This window comes from Corvus moneduloides, chromosome 5 (assembly GCF_009650955.1).
Source record: "Corvus moneduloides isolate bCorMon1 chromosome 5, bCorMon1.pri, whole genome shotgun sequence".
Taxonomy (NCBI): Eukaryota; Metazoa; Chordata; class Aves; order Passeriformes; family Corvidae; genus Corvus; species Corvus moneduloides.
The window spans coordinates 32,674,806-32,690,784 of record NC_045480.1 but is presented as its reverse complement, the minus strand read 5'-3'; the positions used below and the strand labels follow the sequence as shown (position 1 = coordinate 32,690,784).

The 15,979-nt window shown below is 38.8% G+C and overlaps 1 protein-coding gene across 1 annotated transcript in view; it reads left to right on the top strand.

Annotated features, from left to right (window-relative positions):
* SNX25 (sorting nexin 25) overlaps nt 1-15,979 on the top strand; it is an 82,441-nt gene that overhangs the window by 12,802 nt on the left and 53,660 nt on the right. The window contains exon 3 of the mRNA XM_032110321.1: nt 8,027-8,243. Coding sequence (XP_031966212.1) covers nt 8,027-8,243 — 217 coding nt within the window. The remainder of the gene's footprint in view (nt 1-8,026; nt 8,244-15,979) is intronic.

Genomic DNA, 15,979 nt, shown 5'->3' with positions numbered 1-15,979 from the left:
AGTCTTCCCATTTAGTGCAATTCTTGCCATTAAAACTGAATCTAAAATCAACATTTGTATTTCTGGCTGATACAGTCTATCAGCCTTTTGTAAATATTTTATCTAATTTTGAATACTTTTTCCTTTAAGATTTCTTTGCAGAACTTTTTCCAATCTTTTCTGTAAATGGAGGGTATCTATGAAAATTATCGTTGCTTTAAACAGGTTGGTTGTTTTATGACAACTTGGTATGTGTTATGTTTTCAAAGTTATTTTTATGAATAGCTATTACCAGGATATGTAGCAAAAATATAAAATTAGAACACTTTACCTACCTATGTCATCTTTTCTGAAGGTGAACTATTACAACATAATTGTAATTTATTCTTAGGAAGCATTTTCAACTGGAATCAGTCAGATTAGGGGATTCTTGTTAATGTGAAAAGGATAGTACAGTCTAAACATTATGTGTAGAAACAAGCACAAAAAAGCTGTTTGCTGTGTTGTCTCATATGTGTATTTTATCTTTTGGATAACCTGCCATGGAATTTGAAAACTTTGACATAATCACAGAATTTGAGGTAGTGGGGTTGTCTGGGGACAGAAAACAGGCATTGTGGAATGTCGAGGGAAAGATAGTTGTGTTACTCTTCCCTCCTGTTACTTGCATGTAGGAGTAACTTGTTTCTGTAAAAATGTGGGAGCTGTCTTCATTTAAAGTGTTTATCCCACAGATCATTCAGTTGGATGCAGGAGGCCATCCCTGCTCAGTAAGGCTGAAAGAAAGTTACTAATACTTAAATGATTCATTTTTCAGAGTTAAGTGCCTTATGCTGTGACAGCTCACACGCCTTTCAACTATTTTTTTTTTTTTTGGAGTGGCTTTTACCCTCCATTCTCACACTGAATTTTGGAGAGCAAACTTGTCAGATTTCGTTTTATTTCTTCCAGGCCTAAGTGATGCGGCCAACTTCTCTGTTTTGCAGTTGACAAAGATGAGAGTGTACTTTTTGCTCTACCGTACAAAGTGTTTTGGGCTTGAAAGGTGACTGAGTCATCTTAAGTTTGAGATACTGAGTGCAATCCCAAAAGCAATAGTTTCTTTTTTATGAGCACAAAATGATCAATCTCTATGAAAATAGACAGGACTTCTTGCCTGTGACAGTTCTGAAATTTGTAGTTGTCTTGATGTGAATGGTTTTGTTTGGGTTTTTTCCAAAGGTTTGTGGCTCAATAAAACTTTATTACTAGTGATATAAAAAATACCATCTGTATTTGTGTTTCCAATCTTGGACTGATTAGGAGTAAAGTATTTATAAATTCCAGGAATTTTGGACAAGTTTTTGCTGTCTAGATGTAACGTGCTACTCAACAAAATGCTTTAGAAAGCCTTATTCATTTAGCTAGGAGACTTTCAGTTGTCAAGAGGTTTTAATCTTGGGGACCAGTTCAGACTCCTAGTGCCTCTTGAGGTTTAAGAGTAGGTGTTGTCAGATTATCACAGTCAATAGAGTTTTGGGGTGTGGGGGTTTTTGTGGTTTTGGTTGTTTTTTTGTTTGTTGGTTTTAGTTTTGTTGTTGTTTGGTTTTGTGGGTTTTTCGTTTGTTTTTTTTTTGTTTTAACATATTTTACTTTACCTCAGAGATGCATGGATTACATTTTTGGGAAAACCAATGTCATCTGATTTCAGAAATGCTGTTGCTGGGTGTGAAGAGACAGCCCTTTGGTTGATTCTGATTTCTTCAGCTGTTTTTCATTGTTGTGTAATTAAGTTTGCCTGGGGTTTACCGTTAATTGCTAACTACCTTGCACCCCTCCAGAACTGCCTGTTGACTGTCGGTCATGCCATGTTTTTGCTGGTGTTATTGCCAGTCTGCGTGGACTTTTCGCTCTGAGTTTAGTATGGCTGACCTGAGGTTCTATGTCACTTCAAGCTGCCACTTGGCTTTATTGCATTTTTCCTGATGTTCTCATCATAGTCTGTTAATGTAGTTGGAAGGATAGATAGCAGTCATATCCTTGGTTTGACTAAAGGAATCATGCGTGTTTCTGTTTCAAACATCAGTCTTATTTCAATAACTATTAGATGTTTAGATAGTTCTCCTGTCATGGTCAGTGGCTGATACTGGTTGCCTGTGTCTTATATAGATTCTTGTATCACCACAGCCCATGTAATAAAGTTGTTGGGAATCATCCTTATACAATGTGCCTCACACTAAACACCACCAAGAGGGAACCTTGGTATATTCTGGTTTACAGCTCCGCCCTAAATGTCTTTGCTATTTTCCATTAGGAGCAGAGTTGTGTAACAGGTTGGTGCTTTAGAGTGCTGCTTCATTATTAATTATAGCATACTTGCCTTAGCTGTAGATAAAAGGTGGAGGAAAGCTGTGAATTAGCCCTGCTACGGTATGTTGTGTTTTATGAAATCTAAGTGCTCAAAATCAGAACAAGTGTAAGGTTATGAAGAGATTTTCCTTGTTGAATATAGCAGAAAGAAAAGGCCTTTAGTTGTCAGCCCCAAGTCTCCTTTTCAGCTGGAAGTACTTGAGTAACTAACTCTGAAATATGGTTTTTCACTACTTTTCATGCTTTCTCTTGATAGATTGATTTGATTTTTGTTTGACCTTCCTTTTTCTTACACAAAGAAAAGATAAGCCACTTTTACAAATACTCTTTAGCGCTACCTGTTGCATGTCTGAATTCCATCCACACATGGTGGTGTGGTAAGATGTCTCCTGAGAGAGGCTGTGCCCAGTCACACTTGGGCTGCTTTGCACAGCATGTACTGCTTGGGCTGAGGCTGCAGCTGTCAGTAGATTGATCTCCTGTGGGGGTAGTTGGCCTCCCAGGAAAGGAATTTAATTTTCCATTTTTATTGCTGCAAATCCTGTGGTCTTTTTGTCATTCTTCACAGTCTTTGTCTCTACAGTTTTAGTAGTGCCAAGAAGAATGGTCTTCATATCACTTAGCTGCTTCACTGGGTCATTTATGAGTAACTAAAATAGCACAGGTCATAGCTCAAATCCCAGCAGAAGTCTACTGGTGAAATTGCTCTGCTGTGAAAATTCACCTGTTTCGTAGATCTTAAAATATTTCATGCCAGAGAGCCATCTCTTTTTTTGTAGTGGGTTATCTTCCTTCAACCCTGCCTTGAGGTGATCTTGTTGGAAATATTTTGGGAATTTAATTAGATTCTTTCTATGGATCAGATCTTGCCTGTCTGTGTTGATCCCTTAGGATCTAACTCTGTTAGGGATGTAAGATTGTACTTCCCTTTACAGAAAGATTGGGAAAAACTGTCTCATTTCCCAATTTAAAATGTACATGTTGACATTTAGAAAAAAAAATTGTGGTAACTCCTGCTGCTTTCTATTTGAAAAGCTGGGGCTATATTTTTTGGTTTTGTTTTTTTTGGGGGGGGAAGTTGTTTGTTTGTTTGCTTGTTTAGAAAACAGCTTTCAAAAAATTTTTTTTGGTCCACAGTATGAGCAAACCAGTTTGAATTTATGTCCTCTCTGCCATTGGGATTCTAACACTTAAAGCTAAGAACTCTTGCAAAGGGTGCATGTGGAAAATTATTTGAACATAAATTTCTCTGACTTTTTTATTTTACTACACTTCCTAGATATTTTTTAATACATTTTTTTCTCTATTGTTTATATATTTTCGTGGGGTTTTTTCTGCATAAAAAAACCAGTAGAGACACAAATGCCAGGAAAATTTTAATGAAAGTGAACCAAAGATTGGGGAATTGGGAGACTGTCAGGAATTCCTTTTGCACAGGGCCTGTCCATCTATGCACAATGATAACATCTAGCCTGCTAAACCTGGCAGTTTCATAGAATCTGAATATGCAAGTAAACCAAGAAATCCTAGTGGTTTTCCAAACACAAACTTTAGAAGAGCACTGAAATCTTTAAACCACTATTGCTAGTTCACAGTCGCTGAAATGTTGGCATTTAGACATCATTTTGTCGGCCTTTTACACCATGGTCTAAGTAAAGGTTTAGTGGCCATGAGAAACTTCAGTAAAGATAATATTAAGCACAAAACCTCATCTTCTTAAAATGTATAGCTAAAATATAATGAAATCTAAAATATAAAAAGTGAATAATGGCCTTCATTTCTTTCAATTTAAATGTTAATGTTTTGGAAATTATAAAAGTGAATATTCAGAGTATTTATTAGTAATTTTATTAGTAATTGTAAACCCACCTTTAATATAGGGGTTTACAATTTTCTTTCAGGTTTTTGTTGTTATTATTTTTTGTTGTTTGGGTTTTTTTTGTCTGAATTGGCTTTTGGCAGGGGGAAAAGGTAGTGGTTATAAGAAGCAAGTAAGCAGTTAACTTTTACTTCTCTGGAACAGTACTTTGACAGGAACTTAGCTGTGGTATAGTCTGTCATCTTTATCTGTTAATTTCTTATTGAAAGTATTTTTATAAAAGTATAGCTTATTATAACCCCATCATGCATGTTAAATCTAGTGTTGTAGTAGTACGGAATTCTGGTAATGATTCTTGGCTTTTTGACGGTGGTTTCCTCACGCAGGATCCTGACACAATTCATATAGCCTTGTATTTCTGTTTTACCGATTGCAGTGCTCGCTGCTCTAGAATAACTCAAGCTAGTGTTGTAGCTATACCTTTTCTTCATTTGCTCATACAGTCACAGGAGAGTTTTGGATTTGACTATAAATTAATGTAGTCGTTCTGGCTTCTCCAGTGCTTTCAGGAAAGGACAGTTACTTCCTGCTGAAACATGGAAGTCTGTGTCTTCATTTGCATAGAATATTTATGTTCTGTTTTTTAATATTGTTTTGAGAAAAAGAATAGGCATTTAATCCTTGTTCTTCATATTTTTGTTATTTTTAATAAAGTTGGGTAATGAATCTTAGCAATATAAAAACTCTTTAGTGTGAAGCTCTGCAAATTGTAGATTTGAAGCTAGTCTGACCTGCAGACCCTGGTGGTGCCACTGAACCTCTGAATGAATGAATGTGGAAAAAGGGATAGCAGTTACTATATGACATGTGTAGGAGTAGGAATGAAGGAAGAGTCTAGAGGGGTGTCCTCACTAAACCTCCACACAAGCTTCTGGCTTTCTACTCTCAACACTCTTCTAGTTTACAGTATTTAAAGAGAGTAGTTGAACAGGCTCAACTTCAATTTCACATGGGCATGGCATTTCATCACATTGTAGTAACTTGGGCCTTGGATCTTCTTAACTAATTTAGAAAACCCAGTAGAAGTTTCTACAGTTTTGCACCAGATTCATTGTGGTCACTGCATTTGATTTGATCAGAAGAAATTTGTCTTATGTTTGTAGTGGATGCATTAGTGGGAGTAAGGTTCTGTGCTGAATGTATTCTGCTTGTTTTTTTATTCTTTCCTTGTCTTCTGACTGTTGTTTTCAATGTTTTAGAGAACATGTAGTATAAAAATAATGAGAATAGATGCACGAGCAGATTTCTCCTCTGAAGGGAGAAAAGTTCTCTCTATAAAATTGTTACATTTGTTTCCTGTATTTCTTTAGGGTGCTCAAATGGCACCAGCTGCATCCATGGACGTGAAGCTAAAGCAGCAGCTGTGCACCATGGCCAGGATGACACATGGCAGTGTCCTACCCAGTCTTAAACTGGCTGCTGTTAGCGTCTGTGGCTGGTGTCCTTTTTAAATTTTATTTATTTGTTTAAAAGCGGTCTCATTGCTCACTTGGAGATACATCCTGGGCTCTAAAGAACCCTGAAATTTATAGAGAACAGCACTGTTGTGATGCAGGAAGGTCAATGAGGTTAAGTGACAAGGAAACTACAGAAGACATGTAAAGTAAGAGAGTTATAAAACACGGGTGCAGGAAAATATGGTTTAAAGCTGTGTAATCCTTTTAAGTTGTTGAAAGTATCTAACTGGGAGAGTTAGACACAAGTGAAATATTTCATAATTGCATGGTTGATTTTTGGTGATGATTGATGATCTTTTGTCTCTAGTTTGATATTGCCAATAGATTTTGTGGTTCTTTCACATTGAACGTGACAGAATTCATGAGTGGCTAAAAGGAATCAAAAAGAATGTATTATGTAGTGTGCTGGAAACTGAACTCATTTTGGAGTGGAGTTGCTTAAAAATAGTTATAAACTAATGGTCATTAGGAATAGATTTTCTCTGAAAGAGAATATATCCTTAAGAGATCGGAATACAAGTCATGCTCTTTTGCTCTTGCTTTGTGGAGTTCTGTTGAACAGACTTCTGTAGGAGCCACCACTCCATACCGTGGCTTGTCTTCTTGGGCAAAAGATGCTGAAGAAATAGCTACTTTGCACCCTTGCAAAGGACAGAGAGGGTGTCTGTAAGAAAATCTGAAAAAGTCACTATTTGCCAGTGATGCTGATTAAAAAAATACCACAATGCAGCGTGTTGCAGCTGCACTTGAGAAATTATTGGTCTCTTCTGGATTAGATGAAAAGGAAGAATCTGTGCTGTGATCAGTTTTCCACAGTGTTTCAGATCTTGCAACAGAGATTATTCTTCTGCTTGCTTATCAGAAGACTACTACTTTTTATAAATGTTTTCATCACTGTAGTATTAGTGGGTGAGAGTTTTCACTGAAATATTTCATCTGTTTCAGGAAAGTATTTTGGAAATTCCTATCCTGCTATATGGCTCTGCAAACTTTTTTCTCTCCTAGATTAGAAAAAAACCCCAAACTTCAAACCTGTTATGTGTTTGTTTACTGAACTGTGAATTTTTTTCTGAATTATTAGTTAAAAAGTCTTGAAATGTCTTAGCAAAAGGCTTTTAACTACACATTCCAGCATATTCATTGAAGTGACTCATTTTCTTTCTTTATAAACTTGAGGAAGCTAGTTTATAAAGCATTTGATTAGAAACTTTTATCAATTTTAGCCATTTCTCTGGAAATGTTTTTATCAAGGTGATGTTGGTTGAGGTTTGCTAGTTTTGCCTGAAAGGCAAGTGAAAATATTTAATTTAAGATGTTGTCCTATTAATATGTTATTAGCTCAGTGTTGCCAGTGCCGGGGAGATTTTCATAATTTACTAAACTGCCAAGCAAACAACTTCTTTCAAAGTGGAAGGTAAGAAATAGTGGAGTCTTATGATTACTTTGCACCATGGGCTTACACTGACAAATGAGATGGACTTTTGATATGAAAGTTTGAAACCAGGATGTTTAGCAAAGAAGCTGCTCAAATTACCAGGCACATGACTTTATTTCCCCCTTTTTGTTATCCCTCTGGTGGATGCAAATTGACTGTTACAACCCCAGCTCTTCCCCCATCTTGTTGCAACTGTTAAATAGTTCACCTGTTCTCCCTGAACACCTCCTGCTCCCTCTTAGACCTCCAGGGACATTTGCTGGAGTGAAACATCAGTAAAACTGGTGATGTCAAATGTCAAAAAGGAGAGTCAGAATGGTAGAAGACAGTGTTGCCATGGGATTTGCAATTACAGTAATATTGGTTATTGCCTGTCAGTATGGTTTGGAATGCTTTGTCATTTTTGAAGTTCATGTGGTCTCGCTAATCCACTTGTTCTCTCTTAGCTCTTCTGATCCTATAATGTACTTTCTGTGGTGGTGTTCAGTGTTGTATATGTCTTTGGAAATCCAAAAATCTTAACCACCTCCCCTTTTTAGCCATGACTTTGGAATGGAGACTATTAAGTTCCTACGTAAAGAAGGCTGGCTTCAGTCTGCAACATTTTAGACAGTCAGATTATATGGTAGTTCATATAACCAAAGCCACTGCTGAGAGACAGGTATTAGTCTGAGGTTTGTGTGTAGCTGGTAACCTAACTGTCTGAGCAAATCCACTTAAAGGCTTTGCTTTGCAAAGTGACCTGCAGTAACCTGTTAGGTGCAGATTGCTGTAACCTTGCCAACCTTATGTTCTTTGGCAAGAAGTAGATGTGAAACCTATTACCCATACAGTTTTTGAGAAGGGTGGAGGATTACATTTTACCTGTCTTGGTGTGCCTTGTCCTTTTGCAGTTTTTGCTACTTATTGTTTTGTTTTTCCTTTCAGTGTTTGACTACAGCTATAGAGATTACATCCTGTCCTGGTATGGGCAACTCAGCAGAGATGAGGGGCAGCTGTACCAGCTGCTATCTGAAGACTTTTGGGAGATTGCCAAGCAGCTGCGACAGAGGCTGAGTCACATTGATGTAGTTAAAGTTGTCTGCAATGATGTAGTGAAAGCTTTACTCTCGCACTTCTGTGACCTTAAAGGAGCCAATGCCAGGTAAAAAACCCCCTGCATTTCATTGGAATTTTCTGCTTCTCTCTTTACTTTTGGATGTGCTAAATCAAAGTGATGAAGACTGTATGCTTTTGTAGGAAACTGATAAAATAGTTCAAGCTCATTACCAGTTTTAGAGATCAAGCAGGCTTCAGGACGTCTGTAAGGAAACACTTGGACTCCTTTTTCTGAGAGTTTGGATTCACTGCTGTTTCAGTTTAATCTGTGAATCCTTTGTTCACTGAAGGAGGTGGGCTGTGTGAGCAGTTCCTGCAAAGTAGTGTGAACGTGCAAGGGAAAGAAGGGCCGCTGTCAGTGTGGTCAACAGAGAAAAAGATGGTTATTTGCACCTTTCCCAGAATAGCACCAGGATTAATTCCATAGAGTTTTCCATTTCTTCTAGCCCTGGGAGGCAAAGCCTTATGATTTCTGTAGGTGGCCTGTCCTGCAGTAACAAGATTTTTCTACTGGAAAAATTGTTGGCTGTATTTTCTTTCTCTGCTTAAGTTGTCGTGCTAATTCCATGAATTTCCTCTTTAGCAAGGATCTCTTTGTCCACTTGAAAAGCCAGCTTTCCACTGAACGCTGGATTTTCACCCAAATTGTAATTGCAAATGGGATCTCTTAGCCTATGCAGTTCCCACATTTGAATGCATAATTTGTCCAATTGTGCACAGATTTGGTCTTATATCTGTGCTTACCTGAACTTTAGTTATTCTAATTGGAATATGCTTTGGTCATTCAGATTTAGACTGCACATTTTATTCTGTGAAGTTGTTTTGCCTACAGTTAGATCCATGTATTTTTGACACCCCTTCAGACAAAAAAGGACAATTGTGTTCTGTCAGAGACCGATCTGTTACCATTGACACTTCTTTCTGTTCTGGATTAGAAGATATGGTTAATGTATTTGTGGTAGATCCTAGCTAATTTTTTATGTAAGCTACTGGATAGAAAAAATAAAGAGAAAATACACTAAAGGGTGGTTACATTCAAGAAAACAAGAAATTAAGGTGTATGTACTTTGCAGTAGATCTTGCAGTGGGTTCTAGATATTACTTTCTATTAGCTCTGGAATGAGGTAGAAATCTCTTGGTTAGGTAAAACTCTTAAGTGTGCTCCTTAATTTGTAAGTATCATGCTTGCACTTATCCTTTATCACAATAAGTGCTTGCTTTTGGAAAGAATTTCATTTGAACAGTTAAAGAATGAGAAAGTGGAATTTTCCTTTTAGTTGTTTGCGTTTGGGTTTTTTTTAACTCAATGCTTTTCTGTTTAAAGCTGGGGATGTAAGATCTAGAATTGCAGAATTATTAAGTATTATTAATGTTGATTGTTGATGGGGTTTCTTATCTGCTGAGAATTATGACCACTTCACCTGGTCTTTGTTGGATTGTTATTTCCACTGTGTAGAACTAAAATAAATTCTCTTGGTTATTTTCCAGTTAACTTTTTCACTTGGAAGCAGTAAACGCACCTTAGCTCTGGATAAGACAGACTGCATTAACATGGGAATGAAAAAAGTCCTGTCAAGAATTAGTGTAATGTGGATACAAAAATGCTGCTAGCAAGGATTTTCTTGCTATTTTCTAAGTCTGTGAGAGACTTTTTCTCTCTCACAGAAGATAGTAACGGAGTTCTGTAAACAATGAAATACCTGCAGCCTTGAAAAGTGTTGTTTATGGTACAGTAGAAAAATATTTTGACAATGGATGTTTTAGGATTTTAGCCAATCACCCCTAAGGGGTGGCTGATCCTTGTCCAATTAGACTATGAAGAAAAAAGTCTATAAAAGAGTTTGTAAAATAATTAAATAAATCAATCTTGCTGCACAATTCCTGCCTGCTGGATCTTCTCTCCTCCTCCCTATGGCTGCGGGACACGGTGATATACCCTAGGGCATTTTAATAGTGTAATAGTGGGTTATAAAAAAAAAAGCAAACAAATCAACCCAACAGCTCTAACTGAACGATTTATAGAGGCTGGGACTAGACTCATTGACTGTTTTTTGCAGACTGCAAGGCTATGAATTCACCAAGAGAAAGGTCTGGTTTTAATGTGTGTGACGGATCAGCAACATGATGCTGCATGACGCAAGTTCTAAAGCACTAGAATATCTTCATGCTGCTCATCCAAACTTGCTGAAAAAGTCTGGGGAGCTGTATGGAAATTGCACAGGGCTCACCATTTCTTAGCAGATGGAGAGAAAGCTTAAATCCTATGTACAGGCTATTGCAAAGTCAGCAGAAGGGTGACATTGTGCTCGTATGCTCAGATGGAATTTGTGCTGCTGAGTGATGTGAGCATGCACATAATAAACCTGAAAGCACAGCAAATACTCTGATACGGTTTTCTATTTTAGAGAATTTGGAGTTGTAACAGTGACTTGAGTTTTGTACAAATTGCCTACTGCTATGGAGTTTACTGTGCTAGAACCTGCTGACATTTTAAGCTATAGACTGAGAACTAAAAAGTATGTCACTTATAACTTGGAAGCCTTCAATTATTTTCTATATTGATGTCCTGGTTTTCAACTGGGATAGAGTTAATTTTCTTCCTAGTAGCTGGTACAGTGCTGTATTTTGGATTTAGGTTGAGAACAATGTTTATAACTCTAGTGTTCTAGCTGTTCCTAAGCAGTGTTATGCTAGGTCAAGGACTTCAGCTTCTCGTACTTCCCTGCCAGTGAGGAGGCTGAGGGGGTGGGCAGTGCAAGAAGCTGGGCGGTTACATAGCCAGGACAACAGACCCAAGCTGGCCAACGGGATATTCCATACCATATAGTGTCATGTTGAGTACATCAATTAGGAGAAAAGCTGTCTGAGAAAGGCTGCTTGGGAACTGGCTGGACATCAGCCAGCAGATGTTGAGCATTTGCATTGTGCATCACTTTTTTTTATATATTCTATTATTATTATTGTTTTCCCTGCCTTTTCTGTTCTATTAAGCTCTCTTTGTCTCAAGTCATAGAATGGCTTGGGTTGGAAGAGACCTTAAAGGTCATCTAGTTCCAAACCCATGCTATGGGCAGGGATGCCTTTCATTAGACCAGATTTCTCAATGCCCTATCCAGTCTGGCCTTGAATAGTTCCAGGGATGAGGCATCCACAACTTGTCTGGGAAACCTGTTCCAGTGCCTCACCACCCTCACTGGGAAGAATTTCTTCCTAATATCTAATCTAAACCTACTCTCTTGCAGTTTGAAGCCATTGCCCCTTGCCCTGTCACTACAGGCTCTTGCAGAGGGTATCTCTTCACCTTTCTTGTTGGCACCCTTCAGGTACCTGAAGGCTGCAATTAGGTCACTCCAAAGTCAGGAGTTTTACATTTTTTTTCTGATTGTCTCCCTCATTCCACTGTGGGGAGGGCAAAGGAGTGAGTGAAAGTGTGTGTGCTCTTTGGCTGTCTACTGGGTTGAATCACGATTGCCACAGTTCAAACACAAAAAATTCGTCTTCCTAAGGTAGGGAATGCAGATCTTCTTGATCTACTTTGCTTTCTGTTAGTGTTTTAAAGACAGTCATAAAATTATGGCATTCACATTTCCCTCTGTATCTCATAATGAATGCAGTTAGTTTTGGATGACAAATATAGTGGAACAGAGGCTGTAATTAGAGTGAGGTATCTTTCCTGTTGTGATAGCTCTTGGAGCGCTCTGTCTCGTTTCCGCCACTGAGTTTAGACTGCAACATGACGGCAAAGGGCATTTTGTCTTTTGTGTGGCAGCTTTTGAAGTTTTAAATACCTCTAATACTGTGTCTGGAAGGGGTGCCACCTGAGCCACTTTGTCTTGGTTTTCCTATATGATAACAGATAATCCACTAATGTAGCAGAAAGAAACCGTCCATGCCCAGGAGGACAGATGTCTTGTTTTTTCAGAGTGAAGTTTGTGTGTTTTGTGACCCAGGTGCATGTTGGACACACAAATTTCTTTACTTCTCTTCTCTTACTGACTAACTTCAATCTGTGATTAACTGGGATGACCGAAGGGATGAAATTAGACTGAGACCCTTCAGAATGAGGAAGGGTGCTGCAGTCCTTTCCTTTGCTCCTGCTTTCCCTCTGGCTTATCTTAACCATCTCAAAAATCCACTTAGTAATAAACAGCTCAAGGTAAATAACCAGCAGAGGCCAGAGATGAAGAAAAGTGCTGGGAAGAGACCATGTCTCCCTTCAAAGCAACCTGGCCTCTCCCTGGGTCAAGGCCAGGTTGGATGGGACTTCGAGCAATCTGGTCTAGTGGAAGGTGTCCCTGCCCTTGGCATGGGGTTGGAACTAGATGATCTTTAAGCCTCTTCCAACCCAAACCATTCTATGATTCTGTAATAAGAGGAGAGGCCACTTCCCTGCTGGCTGGTTGGAGACAGGGTATTGGGAAAAAGGATCCTTGTCGTGTTAGATCTGTTTCCCCTTTCTTTATTCTCTCCCCTGCCTCTCTTTAACAGCAGCTGTCTTTCCTGTGCATGCCACACACATCTGCTGAGTGAAATAAGGGCAGAGACACTTCTAGCCATGGGCAGAACTGTCTGGATTGACATAGAGCAATACAAGCTGCAGGCAAGACAGCTCCCAATTTTTTCATCTTATATGTGCCACTGGGGTGTACTTTGAGGTTCAGTTGGGGTTTCAAAGGAAACTGTCACTTTTCAGTTAGAAAATTTGTGGTATTTTGAATAATTTAGATAGGAAACAATTTAATTTCTAGTACTAGTTGGTGTATAGAAACAGAATATGATAATTCTCCAAGTCCAGCATTAGGTAGTTTATGAATTTGAGATGCGGAGGAAAAGTCAGACCTGGATTTATTTTTAGAAGCTGCTGCTCTTTTCCTATATGTACAGGATCAGGAATGCATTTATAACAGGATTAGCCAAGTGCATCCTGCAAGGGTAAAGAGGTTAATATTCAGCCATTCATGTTTCATAGCATCTTTTACTCCTTCATTCCTTCATATCTTGTTCAAGAGTCTTTCTTTGGTGACTTTAAGAAGAATATAAGCAAGCTGAATGCTGGCAATGCCATTTTATGTAACCAAGGATGGAGTGTAAGCTGAGTAAGGTGGTGTACAATGATGGAAATGGTCATGGTATGTAGGTGCAGTGTAGTCTGTGGTGGCAGTGTACTTCCTGGGGGCTGGAATTATCTGATCCTAGGAATGTAGTCTCCCTCTGGTAGCATGATATGTTTGTTAAAAGCTAGAAGCAACTATTCTTCTGGATGAATGTTCAGTGAGTACTGGAAGGACTTAAGCAAGGTGTAGACAAATAGTAAATCTTTTTCTGTGAAGCTGTCCCCATGAAAGGAAGAGTGAGTTCCCTTGCCCTTATTGTGGGCTAAGAATAATTGCCCTAAATATTTACAGAACTGTTAATATTTGATAAATAAAACCCTGTTTTTTGCTGGGTGCAGCACAGGCAAAATAAGATTTCCCTGCATTCAGTAAGCAGATGTCATGGTTTAACTTCAGCCAGCAACAGCCCCACACAAACTGCTCACTGCCCCACCAGCAGGCTCTGAAGACATCTGGAAAAGTAAGTGCAAGAACTTGCGGGTTAAAAGTGAGGAAACTCATGGGCTGAGATAAAGACAGTTTAATAGGTAAAGCAAAAGCTGCACACAGAGCAAAACAAGTAATTAACTCACCACTTTCCATGGGCAGGGAGGTGTTCAGCCATGTCTAGGAGAGCAGGGCCCCATCACATGTAATAGTGACTTGGGAAGACAAACACCATCACTCCAAACCTGTCCCCCTTCCTCTTCCTTCCCCCAGTTTACACACTGAGCATGATCCCAGAGGGTCTGGAATATGCCTTTGGTCAGCTGGGGTCACCTGTCCCAGCTGTGTCTTTTTCCAACTCCTTGAGCAACCCCAGCAGTGGGGTGATTCAAGATGCAGAAAAGTGTCTTGATGATGTCCAAGCACTGCTCAGCAATAACAAAACCATCTCTATATTATCAACCTGTGTTCAGCCCAAATCCAAAATATAGCCCCATACCATTGAGAAGAAAATTACCCCAGACAAAACCAGCAGAGTAGGCAAGTGGGATTTGAAGATAGTTGATCCTTGTGTTTTGAACCCCCTGAGAAGCAGTGCTCTTTGAACAAACCCCAGCAAGAAGAGGTCAAGTGACATCGATTTTATTATAATTATTAGTAGTATTTTAATTTTTTTCTCCCTTTATCTTTTGGTTTTGAGTGTTCTCTGTCTTTAACCTACAGCTGGGGCACCTTTGACCCCAAAGACAGAGGAAGAATTGGTTTCTGCACACATGAATATGTGGTATGGCAGGCTGCTTCTGGCAAGTTGACTGCTACACAACATCTGATGGGATATGCTGAAGTGTTTTTATGTGTGTTTGTGCCCACACTTGCAGCATAAGTTACGACTTAGCAACATGAATGCTTGGGGTCTGCAGGCTGCTACTGATGTTGATTCAGAACCTATAGTTAAGAGCTCACTGCTCTTGGAAAGTGTCAGGGGGAGGTGTTGTGGGGAAATTGCTGTTTGAGTGACCACTATGATACGCAGTTGGGGGATTAAAGTTTGTATCATACATGTTTTGATAATGTTCCTTTTGTTTTCTATGTATTACAGACAGGGCAAGGAGAGAAAATAACTTTCTTGGCCCAGGTGAATACCTTGGCATGTATAGGACATATAACTTCCATTTTTTGTGATTACAGCATGTATTGTGATAAGGTAGTAAAAATAAAAGGTGCTGCCACCACAAACTGATCAAGAGCAGACTGATACAAAGGGAGTTTTAACACTTGAGATTTGACTTGGTTAATTCCATAGGTGCATCCAAGTTGTCTGGATAGCAGCTAAACACCTCCCACAGGTCTTGTTTTTCTTTTAAAATTCCGTTTGCCAGAAACCAGAAATACCAAGAGCTGGTTACCACAGCCTCTGGAAAGGTGTATCAAGGGGATTAGTATGAAGCTGTAGAGATTTGTTGCAATGGGAACAGCTGTATTAAAGTGCTGAGAGCAAAATAGTCGTGAAAAGCCAAGACCTGAATATGTTATTAAAATCAACCCATGGGTAGTACCAGGTCTAAAGCTCACCATTTGTTTTCAAGCTTCAGTGTGGGAAGTTTGGCTTTCCTGCTAATGATTGAGTATGACCATGACACCATAGTAAGCATTAGGACATCCTGGTGCTAATGTGGTCATGCCACAGTTGGTAAGCCATTCATAAGTTCTTCACCTCTGTTACTAATATGACATGTCAAATGCTTTTTCCTGAAAGAGGTAACTGTGGCATGTATAAATGACAGGTTTTATGCACAGTAAACATTAGTTGAAATGATTTATAAAACTTCCTGATATATCTTGATAAAATGACAGCTGTGAAAATTTTGGGTTTGGCTTTGTCCACTGTTCGTATTTTTTGTTGTGCTTTCTGGGGTTTATGGTTGGTTGGTTGGTTTGTTTAAAGTAGATACGTTTTTCTGGTATATTTGTTATACTGGCTTGTAAAGGTGTAAATTTTTATTTCTTTTATTTCTTGGAAAATTCAAATAGATCAAGCAGTTTTTACTTTGCTGCATTGTCAGGAGGCTTAGAGCTCTGAGGGTGATGTAGGTGAAGAGATGCAGCCTGCCTGTGGTTCTGGTAGTTTGCAGAATCAGTTTTATGAAAATGCATGGTGAATGTTGAATATACTGATGCCACTTATTTAGAGTTGCATGTGCACTTCAGCTCACAATTGTACTGATTGAGACTTAAATGTAGC